Below are 15152 nucleotides of genomic sequence, written 5' to 3'. Positions count from 1 at the left end.
AAGAGCAGAAATTCCAGCCCCCAGCCGAGTCCTCAAATAAGCCTTTCCCATGGCCCTGAGGGGGGCACTCTTCTACCCCTTTATCTTCTCCGGAAAAAAATGGCTAATGGCATTTTAGGACACATCTTAGCTAAACTTTTTTTTTTAAACAAAAATGAGGTCTAAGGGCAGGCAGTGACTTTTCTTAGGCCACCACAATCCTGCGTGTGCTTTCACATTTCAAAACCTTTCCACAGTCTGTTCATTTTGACTTCGCAGAAGACCCCGCGAGGCATAGGGATTCTTGTCTCAACACTTGCACTGTCCCGGGTGCGATCCTTCCTCACCCATTCTCCTCTAGGTTACTCGGGCGCAGCTCTGCTGTGGCTTCTGTGGAGGTCGGGCTGGGGCCAGGCCCGCTGGCCCTGTCACTTGGGGGTCCCAAAGCAGAGCTGCTCCTGGGACCCAGCTGCGTGGGGTGATCTGCAGGGCACCCCCTGGAAGGCGCGCTCCTGCCGGCTGGCAAGGAGACGGAGTTTGATAAGGATACGGAGTCCTCCTCTTACCAGGGCTTTCAAGTAGGAGCAGGGCGGTTAAAAGAAGTTTGCTTACGTCATCAGGAACGGGGGGGGGGGGAATTTGCAAGTCCCTTAGGACCTACGTGATGAGGGGTTTGAGAGCCAAGAAGTTCAGCTTTCGGGAACTCTCCCTGACACAGGTGCGTCCGGGTGCCAGCTGGAAGGGTGGTTTACAGGAAATGAAGGTGAAATATTTTATGGACAGCCTTTTACAAATCATAAGTATTTTGGCCAAATTAGAAGGTGACAAGAGTAGTTAACACGTTTTGTGTTTGCACTGGCTTTGTCCCTGTTTCTGATCCAAGGTGCTGTCCTTCCCTTCCTCAAAGTCAGTCCCAGGCTCTCCGTCTCCGCGGCCACCTTCAGTGCCTGGAAGAGCCTCTGCGAGTCTTTCCTCCCTTCTCCCTCCTCTCCTTCCCTTCTCCCTCCTCTCTCCCTCCCCTCCCTTCTCCTTCCTCTTTCCCTCAGTCTCTGCGCCTTTTCTTTCTCTGCTCCTACCTCTGGCTCTCTCCTCCCTTTCTTTTCCCTTCCTTTCCTGGCTTTCAGCATAACCCTTATGGGTGCCAGCTGCCATTTCAAAAATGCCTACTGTTTACAGTGCCCAGCCCAGCGGACACTTTAAAAAATAAAAATAAATAAAATAAAATAAAATAAATAAATAAATAAATTTCAGAGAGAGGAAGGGAGAGGGAGAGAGAGAGAGAGAAACCTCAGTGATGAGTGAGTCATTGATCGGCTGCCTCCTGCACGCCCCCGACTGGGGATTGAACCCGCAGCCTGGGCATGTGCCCTGACCGGGAGTCTAACCGCGATCGCCTGGATCCCAGGTGGATGCTCAACGGCTGAGCCATGCTGACCAGGCGACACTTTTTAAAAATTACTTTTTATCACAAGACACTTTTATAGGCCCAAGGTAGCAACATTATAGGGAAAACAGGTCATTTTAAAGCATTAGATTTTACATAGGAAAGCTCTTAATGGAAAAACAAATTCCTGAAGAAATATGACCCCCCTCCACTGTCAAAGAACAAAATTATCAACGAGCCATGGTTCTCATGGCTTACTTCATAAACTAGTTAACAATCTGTCACATTTGTTAGACAAGTGTCCCCTCACCACTGGCCAGACGGTTGTAGCTTCTGCATGGAATGAATGTGGCTGGTGCCAAATAAGGTTGTTTTTGTTACTTCTGGACTTCAATTCTGTTGCAGTAAATCACCATCTCATCCCATTTCAGAAAGGAATAGAGTAGGTTTGTGGCTCATGAGGACACCTTTAAAGTTACATGCAAATTGTATAACATTAAACTAACAGGGCAAGGCACAGCTAAATGTGACTAAAAACTGCATTGTAGAAAATGGTCCTGGAAAGCATAGTGCTACCTTGCACAGAGGAAACAAAAAATTAAGATCGGGTAAATGCTCATTCTGCACAAATTATGTACAGAGTCAGCAGAAGGGGGAAAAAGATTTAACGTAACATAAACAATCTACCGTCATTTTCTAAAATGGAATCTGACAAGTTAACACTGTGTCACCTGGGGCAAAACTAAACATGCGTGAAAGGTGTCATATATTTGGAAATTCTAATATTTCAAAATTTTGTTTTTAATATAAGCATAAATAGATAAAAATATTCTTTACTTTAATAAGAAATTGTAGCCATAACTTTACTGCTACATATATAATAATACTTATTATAATAGTTTATTTTCACCCAGCATTGTACTGAGAGCTCTCCATGTCTTGACTTATTTTAGTCTTCTTTATAACCCTGAAATGTAGATGTTTTTGAGAACTCTTTTATTTTTTTAAGAGAAAAAATAGTTTTAAGTGGTGTCTATCTGTCCTCTTAATCTGAAATATACTTCAGAACCCTTTAATATCTCAATGGAAGGTTCCTATTTTTAAGGTTAATATCGGGAAAAGAGCCAAGGCACCAAGTAACCTGGGTAAGATGTGATATAATAAGAACTGAGTAAGACACTGAGATAAGATTCAGTGTGTCAGGGGTCTCTGTGAGCTGCTAAGCTTCTGTGAGAATTTTAGTCTTCTAGATTTCAGGCTGAAACGTAGTTTCCTGTATTTGGAAAAGAAGGAATATTGGCACAGAGAAAACATTTCATCACTTTGTGCGCCTTTATTCAATTTATACCTCTTACTGAATACATTTTCCAAGGGTTAGAAGTATGGATCTAAGAGGAAGTTTGTTTTCCAGGGCATTTTACTGCGTGAACTAAGAAAGTGTGCACCAAAACTATCTTTAGCATAAAAAGTAAAATCACATCAAACAAACATATTGCAAACACGATTGTACACTTTCTGCTACATGAGGCTCTATTTGCTCACAGAAGAGCTATAGTCAGTAATAAACTATAACTGTTGTCTTATAGCAAATATCAATCTTGTTGCTCACCTTTTGCCAGAGGCTATGTAGCAAGTAAACCTAAAAGTAAGAGCAAAATTATGATCGAGATAGCTCTTTGGGTGGCAAATCTGAATACTTCCTCTAGGAAATAATAAGGCAAATGTACACCCTGGTTTGCTGGGACAGTTCGTTTTATGCTAGTTGTCCCCCCCCCCCCAACAAACTCCTTGTGCTCTTAAGACAATCTCACTCTGGAAAGTGAAATAACATTAATTTTTATAACATTAATATTTCAAGCAACCTTTCTATATACCTGCTGTGATTGATACAGCACAGGTGTTCCAACAGATTCCTTTTCTATAATGTCACCAGGGCTGACAATGACTACTTTGGCAGGGTCCCTAATAGCATTAATGACCATGGCAGGATGCATGAGGAACCCACCCCAACAATACGCATTCCAACATCTATTGGCTTCTTGTTCCCATTTGGAACAGAATCAGTTGGGGTGGGGGTGGGGGGTGGGGCTGAAATTAATGAACAGGGTTCTCCAAGGATGTAAGACCCTCTTATTGATTCTTTGGGTCTTTAGATTTTCCTACATATCTCAAAGCCAGGAAGATACTTCTTTGGAAAAATATAGTGAACTTTCTGTTGTGATATGTGATAGTAAAATAGGTGAATATAAAAGAATCACTGTATTTCAAGTTGGAGTTATTGATGTTTTATGGACTATTTAAAATATAATAACAAGATTTAAAAAAAATTATATAGAATCATTAGAAAAAGTTATACAATATAAATCTCGCATGTTCTTAGATTTATAGTTATAGCTCTTTTTTATGGGTAATTTTTTTTTTACATCTTCAAAAGAAACCTTAATAATGCATTTTTTTTTTTTTTTAAACAACCAGTGTCACTACCAAGCCTTTGGATGATTAACTACCCTATGATATTTCTTTCATCCAAGCTGGTTTATAAAGGAAAGCAAAAACGACAATAAAAGAAATGTACCAATTTATTCTATACTAATAAAGTATTGAACATTAGTGAAAGAAGTATGAAATATTGGAATGCAACACAGAGCAATTCCATTACCCATTGCAGTTTTGGGTCATATACCGTATATAAAGAGTAATTACTTCATTGGTTGGAGACCACAGTGGAGGAATATAGAATTTGATGAAAGAGATTTTAAAATAAAAATTTTATCCCAAAACATTTGCTTTTCAAAACTTTGCCAACATTACAGACTATCTTATTTTGGGTTTTGGTGGCCAGTGGTGAGGGGCTTAGGGGGTGGGGAGAAAGTGCAGAAGAAATAAAGAAAATTAAGAGATTTTAAAAACTCTTTAGCCGATAACTATACATTAGCACTTCAGATTTTAAAGTATCTACTAAACATCGTCTTTGATGCCTTAAATAACATCTTATTAATGAAGGTCCTATATTTAATACTGGCACAGCGCAGTACAGGGGTGGGCAAAAGTAGGGTTACAGTCGTTCGTACGGAAAGACATGCAGGTCACGATGATGACAGTAGCTTTGTTAACTCAACAGAATGTCACAGTGGCAGAGTAAGCCTACTTTTGCCCACCTCTCTGTTGAAATTCAGTCTGGTGGCTTCTGTCCTATCTTTCACTTCCCATTTTTGAGTCAAGGTTTTGGATTTCATTTTCTTGCTGGTCATGGCATTTTCAATATAAGTTTTCAAATGTTTTTAAGTCTTGTCTGCTGGTTTAGCTCACAGGGATTCTGGGTAGGAACTGAAAGCTTCCTGGGTGGAAGGGAAAGGTCTCCTGGTATATACTGGGGGGAACAGACTCGAGTCGGCCAGTCATAATTCTAATCCAAGCTCTGTCACTTTTCCCTGAGCCTCTGTTTTCTCTTCTGCGCAATGGGGGAAAATATCTACACTGTAGAATGGTTGTGTGGATTGAACAAGCTATGTGAAAAGCACTTTACAGTGTTTAATGAGTGTCTATGTTTTACTTCTAAAAATAACTTAAGATGGGTATAAAAATACAAAAAATACATTAAGAAAAAATAGATAAACCATGTAAAATCATGCTCAATGAGTACCAATTCATTTGTTTCTTCTACCCATGTTCCTTTAATAATGAAATTGGAGAATATGAGTATAAAAGTAAAACACATTAATTGCAAAAAATTTGAATATTATAGGAAGGTAAGAAGAAGATAAACTTCCATTACCTTTAGTATTTTGACACATTCCCTTCACATTTTTTACAGCCTACCAATTAAAAAAAAGGATTATACTCTATGTCACTCTATTTACTTCCTGCTGTTAAAATTTTGATTAGATAAGAATTGTTTTCAATAGTGTTTTGCGATTTCATTAGTCTATCAATTGTATGTACCATAATGTTAGTGATTTTTCTGTTATTGTAAACAAAACTGCAATATTTTTTCAGATTCTTATTGAATATATTGGAAATCCCATCCCTTGATTTGCCATTTGTTGCTAATTTCCCCCCCACTTAGCCTTTTAAATTTATGACTTTTGGCATAATGTTTTAAATTTTCTATAACTTTTGCTATCAGTTATTTCCTCTTGTGATTTCCTTTATTGCTTCTATGTTTAGAGAGTTCTTTCCCATTCCAAGCTCAGTAATTTACCTATATTTTCTTCTGCTTTTATAATTCACTTAGATTTTCGCTTTCTAATTAACCTGGAATGTATTGGGGCTATCTACTTGAGTCGATGCTTGGGTAGATTTGGGTTATCTCAAATAGATTTAAAAATCTATTAAGATAGAACTTAACATAATTTTCCCAAGATAGTTAACACAACTACCAGTAACATAATACTTCTTTCTTTACGATGGACTTACGTTAATGCTTCATCATACACCAATCTCTCCTTCAATGCTCATCTTTCATACTTTACTTACTTAAATATTTGGTACAATAAATGCCTTCTCATTATCTTTCTTATACAAAAACTTCTTGGTTATCCTCATTTATCCTTCCAAACAAATTTTAAATACACTTCATCATATTCTCCCCATTTCACTCCACTCCAAACACATTGGGATTGGCTTGAAATTGCATTAAACTTGTACATTCAACTAAAAAAAAACAACGCATTCTTTTAATACTGTGTCCCAGTGCAGAAACACAGTATCTCTGTTTTCTTTTAAAATATGTTTTTAGTGACTTCAGAGAAAGGAGAGGGAGAAACATCAATGATGAGTCATTGATCAGCTGCCTCCTGCATGCCCCTGAGGATCGAGCCTGAAACCTGGGCATGTGCCCTGACCAGGAGTCGAACTGTGACCTCCTGGTTCATAGGCTGATGCTCAACCACTGAGCCACACTGGCCAAGCTCTGTTTTCTTTATATAGATTCTGTACGTTTCTTAAGGTTATGCCTATATATTTTATACATTTTACTGCTATTACAAAGGATTTTTCACATCACAATTTCAAACTGGTAAGACATTATTTTTCAATGAGCTTGCACTGTATAACCAGCATGCTTCAATTCCAGCTTGATTTATTCTGTATGTATAAAACTATTGTTAAGAGTACTCTACTTTGTAGACATAAATGAACTTAGTGCCTGAGAGAGAACACTGAAGGCCGTGGAGATTAGAGCAGACCAACTTTGTAATTATGAAAGGAACTAGGAGCCACTGGATATTCGTTTTATTCTAAAGTGTAAAATTGTATAGGCGCGATCATGCATTTTTGTCTTATTACTGGGGAAGGAAAAAAGACAAGAAATTAATTCACCCATGTCTGTATGACAAGGATGGCTTGAAGATAGCGGGGACTCTGAGTACGTAACTTTTCCTTATACGTTGAACCTTATGCACTTCATCTACCTCATTGCCTGCCTGCCCACTGCGGCATAAACAAGAGGACTCATGTAGGCAGTATCTCCCATGGGAATCAAAGGCTTTCAGTAACTGGTATCTAAAGATCCTGTTATAAAACTGGCCTCCATGTCCTCAGTCCCACTGTACCAATGTCCTTGGAGGCTGCATACACACCTGTCATTCACTTGCCTTTTGTTTCGAAGGTGGCACGATGCCAGCCTCAGCCAAGTGTTCACAGTGCAGTGCTTTAGACTCTTCTGAAATGAAAGTCAGTATGTAAATGTGCAACATGACGACATTATTATTCTAGCTTCCTGGCGGCTTTCAGCAAGCACTGCCTGCCACATGAGGTCTCAAGTGTTCTGGCACAGTGTGCAAGTGTTCAAAAGAAGTTAAAGTAATGAAATTGGATCTACACTTTCAGAGCTATTCAAGCTGGCATGGAGGAATGGAGTCATGGAATCAGGGTTGGATGGTCTCCACCAAACAGCCTAGGCAAGAGCCTGTGATGCCAGGCTACTAAGCAGAATTTTCAATCGTGAAAGGCCATCACTATTTCTTCCTCTGGGTCTAAAATTACAAAATGCACACACCTCCCCCAGGCTCACACCACTCTCTGGGTGCTTTATGCTCAATCCCCATCCACCCGTTCCCTGGAGCACACTCGTTTGCTTAAATCCAGCATACGTTTTAAAATGAAGAACAGCACAAAGAGAGGGCAAAGTGTTTAGTTAGAACGCCTCCTGTGTGAAGTCTGTGGCTGTTATTAAGAGGAGGGCCAGGCTTACTGTGTATCTCATCATGAAGGTAGTATCCTGGGAAGTGTCCACTTAGTGGATTTCAGTTGACCTTGGCACTTTTTGCAGTTTTCATTGCTCACCGGGCCTCTGTTGTACCCAGCAGTCTCTGCTGTTGGAATATCTGTAGCTAAGACCAAGATTAGGTGTGTGGGCAGTGGGGTAAAAACACTGGGTCTGCTAAGTAGTGAGTCATGGTGGGTCCAGGGTCAGCAGATTGCAGACTGGGTCATTCTGTGATGTTACCTCTCTCTTACACCTTTATACCTCCTTCCTCCTGGCTGAAACTGTTCTCTTCATCAAGACACAAGCAACAGGGAGTTTCCTGCTTTGCAGCCACCTTTATACTAACACGGGTCCATAATGCTGGCTACTCTTCCTCCACCTCCCTTTACATCCTGAAATTCTCACAGGCTCCCTGTATCCACTTATATATATACACACAGACAGTTTATTTAAGTTTAAAAATGTAAGACAGACAATTCAAAGAATTCAAGCACTGAGGAATACAGAATTTCTCTCTTTATTGTATTTTAGGACAGTGAAAAAAAGGGGTTTATAAATAAAATCTATGCCATCCAGGAGGTATGCATCAGTGTCCAGAACATCCTAGACGAAGCGGCTTCCTTCGGCGAAAGGATAAAGAAGTAAGTGATGCTGACATGTGAGCCCTGGCCTTCTGTGGGGCAGAGTGTCCATTTGTTTCTCAGAGGGTGAAATGCCACGTTCTTTTTGGCAGGGGATACTCCTTCTGGGTGATCTATTGCTCAGTGTGGCTTTATGAAAGTTCTGTCAATTTCCTTCCAGAAATTTAGAACATATTGGTTGGAAAGAAGTCATATTTGTAGCTCTGGAGAAATAACACGGTACTAAATTTTAGCACATTTTCAGTGAAAGACTTTGTTCTTAAACAGAATATGAAATTGTGATATAAAAAAATAAACCAAGCAAAATGAGGATTTCAGGTAATGAAGACACATTTATATTTTATTGTTGGTTAAGTTATATTTTTGAGTTACTCTGAAATTTTTTGAGCACCCTGCCAAAATATACTTTCAAATTTGTGTATTTATATAGCTGAAATAAATGAATGCTTTGTCATTTAAAAATGCACAGAATTAAAAAAATTAATTTTTCCTTAAAATAAGGAAATATAGCTTCATTGATATCTAATGTAAAATTAAGAAACTTACATTCTTAATTTTATATTGTTTTACTTCAAATAATTTTTTACTAATCTACCTTTAAAAGCAACTGTTTAATTATAAAAACAATAAGGTGATGAACTTAATTATCAGTAAAAAATATACTAAGGCCCCATACTACTCAACTATGTAAAAATTGGCCCACATAGTGATTGCTAAATGGTCTACTCAAGAACGGGTGCTGTATATTCAGTTAAGCCCACATGTTCCCAGTTTCACATATCTAATCATTGTTTATTTTTCATAACCAAAAGTGTTCTGCAGATTTGGATCCTTGGGCATACACAGAATTTGAGAGGAGTAAATTATTTAAACTAAAGGTGTGATTCATTCATCTGGTGCCTTTCATGTTTCAAGGGATAATGCATCTTATTTTGTATAATTTTTTTCATACATTCCCACACATGCATAGATGCTGAGTTTCTACTTTCTCATATCAGACAGAGCAGCCTCCTCTCACTCACAAATGTGCCTCTAAACAACATTCATTCTCAGACTTCTGAAAATCGATTCTGTCTTGTCCGTCCCTTCTTCTCAATGCTTTTTCTCCGTCTCTAAGAATGCTCCCCTGTTCTCCACACCTAGTCCACTGAAGCACAGGGTGAAGTCCTAAACAGGGCATTTCCCCACTGAGTGTTGTCCTTTCTCTGAGCTACACTGGGTGTTAATACCTGATGGCAGCATCTCATACAAGACCTTGGGTCAGCTCAGGTTGGGCTAGTGAATGCCTGAGGAGAAGAGATTGCTTTACAACTCTGGGTAGTAGGAGAACTCAGAACAGGTGCATGGCCGGAAAACACCATGGCCAGCTGAAGAATATGACCAGATCCTGGCTGTGAACCAGCCTTGGGGTAAACTGGGTTTTGTGGAACTTTCCATAGGTAGATTAATGATATGGGTATAAGTATAGGCTGAGATAAAGGAGCATGGCATATGATCCAGTGAGTCTAACAAGAGCCATCTTTAATGCACACTAATCTTTTGAATATTAAAAAGAGAAATTCCCTTACGGTCATATGGAATAAACTGCGTCTATCCAGAAAGCAGCTTCAGAAGCAATCTTTAAGTACAAAGTGAAAAGCCTCTATAATGACCACATCTTGTTACTACTATTCATTCCAGAACTTTCTTGAATTGCATCTTTTGTGTGTGTGTGTGCGTGGGGGGGATTACATTCTAGATTCAGATTCCATAATGCATTGTGGAAATAAGAAAGGGCAGCCGTTTTCGCCGATATTACCTACACTGGTAAGGATTCTTGGATATTTATTTTTCCAAGAGGAGAAAGAACACAGGAAGCCCTTCAGTGAAGCTGCCCAGAAGGAGGGTTTTCTGAGGGGAGAGCCAGTGCCCTTGCCCATGGAACAGTGTGATGGATGGCTCTGAGCTGAGCCACAGGAAAGCAAGCAGACCCTCAGCCTTCTGTTCTCTCCACAAGCAGCAGAAGCAAGGGAAGTACAGGAGTAAGGGAGGGAATACATGATCCTTTACCTGGCAACAGTTACAGGTTGCTCACTCTGGCCATGGGAGGAAAAAGACAAAGTCAGAAAAGCCAGTCAGATCCTAAGAGTAACTGAAAACAAGGCAACCAGATTGATCCAACTTTGGTCCTTTTACTTAAAAAATAAATTTAAAAAATTAGGAAACATTTGACCTAGAGAGACGCAACAAGCAAGTCATATGCTACAAAACTAAGGAACAACTCCTAAGTCACGTTGAGACAGTACAGAAAGAAAATCTCTTAACAATCATCCTTTATTGGATCAAAAACTGCCCAGGGCAAACCCCCGTCCCCCCAAGTGAATATAACATACATTACCAGGAAATCAGAAATAAAAAACACTAAAATTCATCTACATCATGTACAATTTCATATTTCCCTAAATGTCCCTGGGGGCCTCCTCACTTCCTGATAAGAAATGCCAGATTGCTAATGTGTTAATTTCTCATTCAGTACTTTCAACTGGACAGTCCCCTTCCTAAGCTGGCTGGCCATTGTAGCCCTCTGTGTGTTCACAGTCGTCCTGTACTTCATTCCACTGAGATACATTGTCCTTGTCTGGGGTAAGTAAAGTTTTTTTTTTAATTGTCTTAAACAATTAAAATAGTTTGCTAAGAACAAACTATTTTTAAGGAATGAATTATACTGTCAGTGGTTCCCCATATTTATGGTCATGAAACTACTCCATGATGAAAAGAAGCAAGGGAAGTACAAGCAAGTAAGTTGGTTAAAAATTACAACAGTATAAAGATTTAAATCTACCTGTAAAATGCATTTTTCTTACGTGGCACCATAGGCTCCATCATACTATAAACATGTAGTTGTGTACATTCTTCATATACCAAAGAGTAGCTTTGTCTAGATATTACTTATTTTCACCACTTATATGTAAACAGAGGCATTCTGATCCATATGGTACATTTAGGACAATATGCTTTTGTGCTACAGTACTTTGTCTCGTGAAGAGTCCGTAAGCATGATACTATATATGTATGGCCACCTGTTTAAGAGGTCACCTTTAGGATAGAGGAAAATGGGCCCTGGCATTGACAGGCTGCTTAGGAACAAGAAACCTGCTTTATGTGTACTAAGTAAGAATGCTACTGCAAAAACACACTTTAAAGGTGATATTTTTGGCCTAATTTTTATGCACTTATGCTGCATACCAACAGTTCTCATGTACCAAGTTTCAGCATTCTTCATAGTTTTGAGGGGTTTGTCTCCCCTTATCTGACAAAACTCTTGGTTTGGAAAATTCAATTCTTAGTCTCCAAGACCAACTAACATATAAAAAGACGACATTAATTATACACACATATAACTGGGTAGAAGTAGAATTCTCTACTTGCCCCTGGCCTCCATACACCTAAGAATGCTAAACCTATACAAAATGCAAAGAACCAAAATGAGTCTTTAACTCCATAAAATATGCGCTTACACTGACAGCAAAAAGAGCAAAGAGAATGTTTGTTCTTTTATTTTTAAGGCTTTAAAGCAACTTGCTGGAATAAAGTGAGAAGGGGTCTGATGTTTTGAAGCCCTCCAGTTTTAAGATTCCTAGTTCCCTATTCTTTTTGGCCTATCTTTTTGCCTCATGAATAAGCTCCCTTACCCCTTTACCATAAGTGACATTACCTTTGTGTCTTGGGTAGGGGGAATGGTGATTTTTGTTCTTTTTGAATTTCTATTAAAGACAGTTTCAACTAAGGCAATACTTTATGCTAGGGAAGAGGCATTTTCCACTACGTTCTTGTTTCCCTATTCTATGTTCAAGCCCTCATCTTGTTTTCATTCCTCCCTCTGATATTTAAAACAGATGCTGCTACAGCGAAGGAATTAGGGTAGAGCATTAGGTGTGGCAGTTTATTACTTCTAACCAACCTAGGGTCAGACCTGCCATCTCAGTCGTGATAGGTGGTGAACCTCTGATTTCGTTTCCCCAGGTTCTTGGAAACTGGAGCTCATGGCAGACATCTGGCTATGTAACCTGGGGTCGCCTCACTGACTGTCTTAAATGCAATTTTTAGAGAATATGTTTAGGCCTCTTGTTTCATTCAATGAAATAAAACCAGAACAGTAATCCTTTAGTGGTAGGTGACTGGAGAAATATTAACCAGAAATTTCAGATGAGCCTCACGTAGGGACATAGGGACCAAAATCATGATTGCAGAAGAAAATTATTCTGCTGCACACACTAAAGAAGAACTAAGATGCCCTAGTTTATGGCCCAGGTTTCACCAGACTACTGATTTCATATAAAGCTGTTTATATATTTTTATGTGTATAAGTTTGGTAATTTAAGTGCAATATAAATTTAAAAGAATAGACTTGTCACATTGAAAGTCTACAATATACCATAGAATATGTAGTATAGATACTTAGAGTTGTATATATTATCTTTAGATTTTACATGTACTGACCCCTTATCCACACTGACTCTTCAGGTAGTACAGAGGTTAACTGTTGAATAATTTAGTATGGGTAGATGTTTGTCTCTAATGGTTTTTGGCTGTTCTAATCCAAGGAATGATCCACATAAGTCAATCATGGTAGCATCTTTTGCAAGCATTAAATGTACATTTCTTGTAATTTAAAAGGAAAAAACGGGTTTCTAAAAAATCTCAATATCAGAGATGTAGAAGTGGAAACATTTTTTTCTTGTGATGAGAACTTTTAAGATGTACTTTTAGCAACTTTAGAATATGAAATTCAGTATTATTAATATCACCATGCTGTTCATTAAATCCCCATGACTTATTTATTTTATAACTGGAAATTTGTACCTTATGACCCCCTTCACCCAACCTCCTCTTCTGGTAACCACCCATCTGTTCTCTGTATCTATGAACTCATTTTTGTTTTATGTTCCACGCGTAAGTGAGATCAGACGGTATTTGTTTTTCTCCGATTTATTTCACTTACGATAATGCCCTCAAGGCCCATCAACGGAGTTGCAAATGGCAAGATTCCGTTCTGTTTTTATGTAAGAATAACATTCCATTATATATCACATTTTCTTTATCCATTCACTCACTGGTAGATATTTAGGTTATTTCTGTATCTTCGCTATTGTAAATAATGTTAAATGAACACAGGGTGCACATAAATTTTTGAGTTAGTGTTTTTTTCAGTTAAATATTCAGCAATGGAATTGCTTGATGATATTGTAGTTCTATTTTTAATTTTTTTGAGGCACTCCATACTCTCTTCTGTAGTGGCTGCACCAATTTATAATCCTACCAACAGTGTACAAAGATTCCCTTTTCTCCACATCCCTGCCAACACTTATTTCTTGTCTTTTTTTATAATAGCTATTCTAACTGGTGTGAGGTGATATGCCATTGTGGTTTTGATTTGCATTTTCCTGATGATTAGTGATATTGAGAATCTTTCCATATACCTGTTGGCCATCTGTATATCGTCTTTGGAAAAATGTCTAATCAGGTCCTAGGTCAAAGAAGATATACAATGGCTCAGTTGGTTGGAGCATCATCCCATATACCAAAAAAGGTTGTGGGTTTGCTCCCCAGTCTGAGCATATACTGGAGGCAACCCATCAATGTTTCTCTTTCTCTCTCTAAAAATCCATAAAAAAACATCTTTGGTTGAGGAAACACACACACACACAAACACCACAATGACGTATTACTTTACACCAGTAAGAATGGCTACTGTCAAAAGGACAACAAATAACCATATGACCCAGCAATTCGACTTCTGGATATTTACCCACAGAAATCCAAAACACTAATTCGAAAAGATATCTGTACCCCCATGTTCACTGCAGCATTATTTACAACAGCCAAGATATGGAAGCAACCTAGGTGTCCAACAATAGACAAATTATCCAATAAAGATGATGTGATACACACATATATAATGGAATATTAATCAGCCATAAAAAAGAATGTAATCTTGCCATTTGCAACAACACGAATGGACCAAGAGGTATTACGCTAAGTGAAATATAACACTGCTATATTATATGTAGGAAAGTTGTTAAGAGAACAGGTCCTAAGAGTTCTCATTATAAGAAATATTTTTTCCGTTCTTTTTATTGTATCCATATGAAATGATAGATGTTAAGCCTATTATGATAATCATTTCATATTTCACCTTAAACCTATATAGTAAATAAAGTATGTCAATTATTTCTCAATAAAACTGGAAGGAAAAAAAGCTAGGTGTTTTTGGGGCTCGTCTCTCAGGTATTAGGTTTTAAAGGTTGAGATTGCCTGAGGTGGGGTCCAAACCCTGGACTGGAGTTCCCTCCAGACCACGGGTGCTGCACCGGGGATGGGGTTTATGATGACATTGTGCCCATTCTCCTACCTGTTTCCATGTGGGCCTTTCTTGTTTGTCCAACGTGTAGTATTCACTGAGTCAGTTTTCAGAGAAAGTTTTTCCATAAGCAGCTGAAGATTTGATGTGTTCATGGGAGGTGAGTTCAGGATCCTCATATCACCATCTTCAAAGATGCTTTTTTGTTTTTTTTAAAGCTAGTAGTAAATCCTTTCTTATTTAAAGTAATTTTGAAATAAAATTAAGGTCAACATAACAGTGACACCTCCCTCAACCCTCCACACACATTTAAAAAAAAGGTTTATCAGAGGAAACCAATAAATAAGACTTCTTGCCTTAAAAACAATCCCAATCCAAAATGCAGGAAGACAATTTTCATCATAGATGGGACAGTAAAACAAAGCTTCTAAGTACTGTAACACGGGGAGAAGCAAATAAGGTCACTGTCTCTTGCCAGGTGCCTTTTGTTTCCCAAACAGAGGGCCTTTTTTCCTGCAAAGGACAAAGTACAAAGAGAAAAACAGACATTGGGTTGGGAAGGAGGGAGGAAAGGGACAAAAACAGGAGGGGAGGGAGGGA

General features: G+C 38.6%; 1 protein-coding gene across 7 annotated transcripts in view; it reads left to right on the top strand.

Annotated features, from left to right (window-relative positions):
* MCTP1 (multiple C2 and transmembrane domain containing 1) overlaps positions 1-15152 on the top strand; it is a 418524-nt gene that overhangs the window by 402034 nt on the left and 1338 nt on the right. For all 7 annotated transcript variants that reach the window (XM_087815449.1, XM_087815455.1, XM_087815454.1 and 4 more), the window contains 2 exons: positions 8103-8212; positions 10725-10834. In XM_087815449.1, the coding sequence (XP_087671575.1) occupies positions 8103-8212; positions 10725-10834 (220 nt within the window). The remainder of the gene's footprint in view (positions 1-8102; positions 8213-10724; positions 10835-15152) is intronic.

Source organism: Miniopterus natalensis, chromosome 3 (assembly GCF_054644295.1).
Source record: "Miniopterus natalensis isolate mMinNat1 chromosome 3, mMinNat1.hap1, whole genome shotgun sequence".
In the NCBI taxonomy this organism is placed as follows: domain Eukaryota; kingdom Metazoa; phylum Chordata; class Mammalia; order Chiroptera; family Miniopteridae; genus Miniopterus; species Miniopterus natalensis.
The sequence above is the reverse complement of the archived record's forward strand: the minus strand, read 5'-3'. Positions and strand labels throughout refer to the sequence as shown.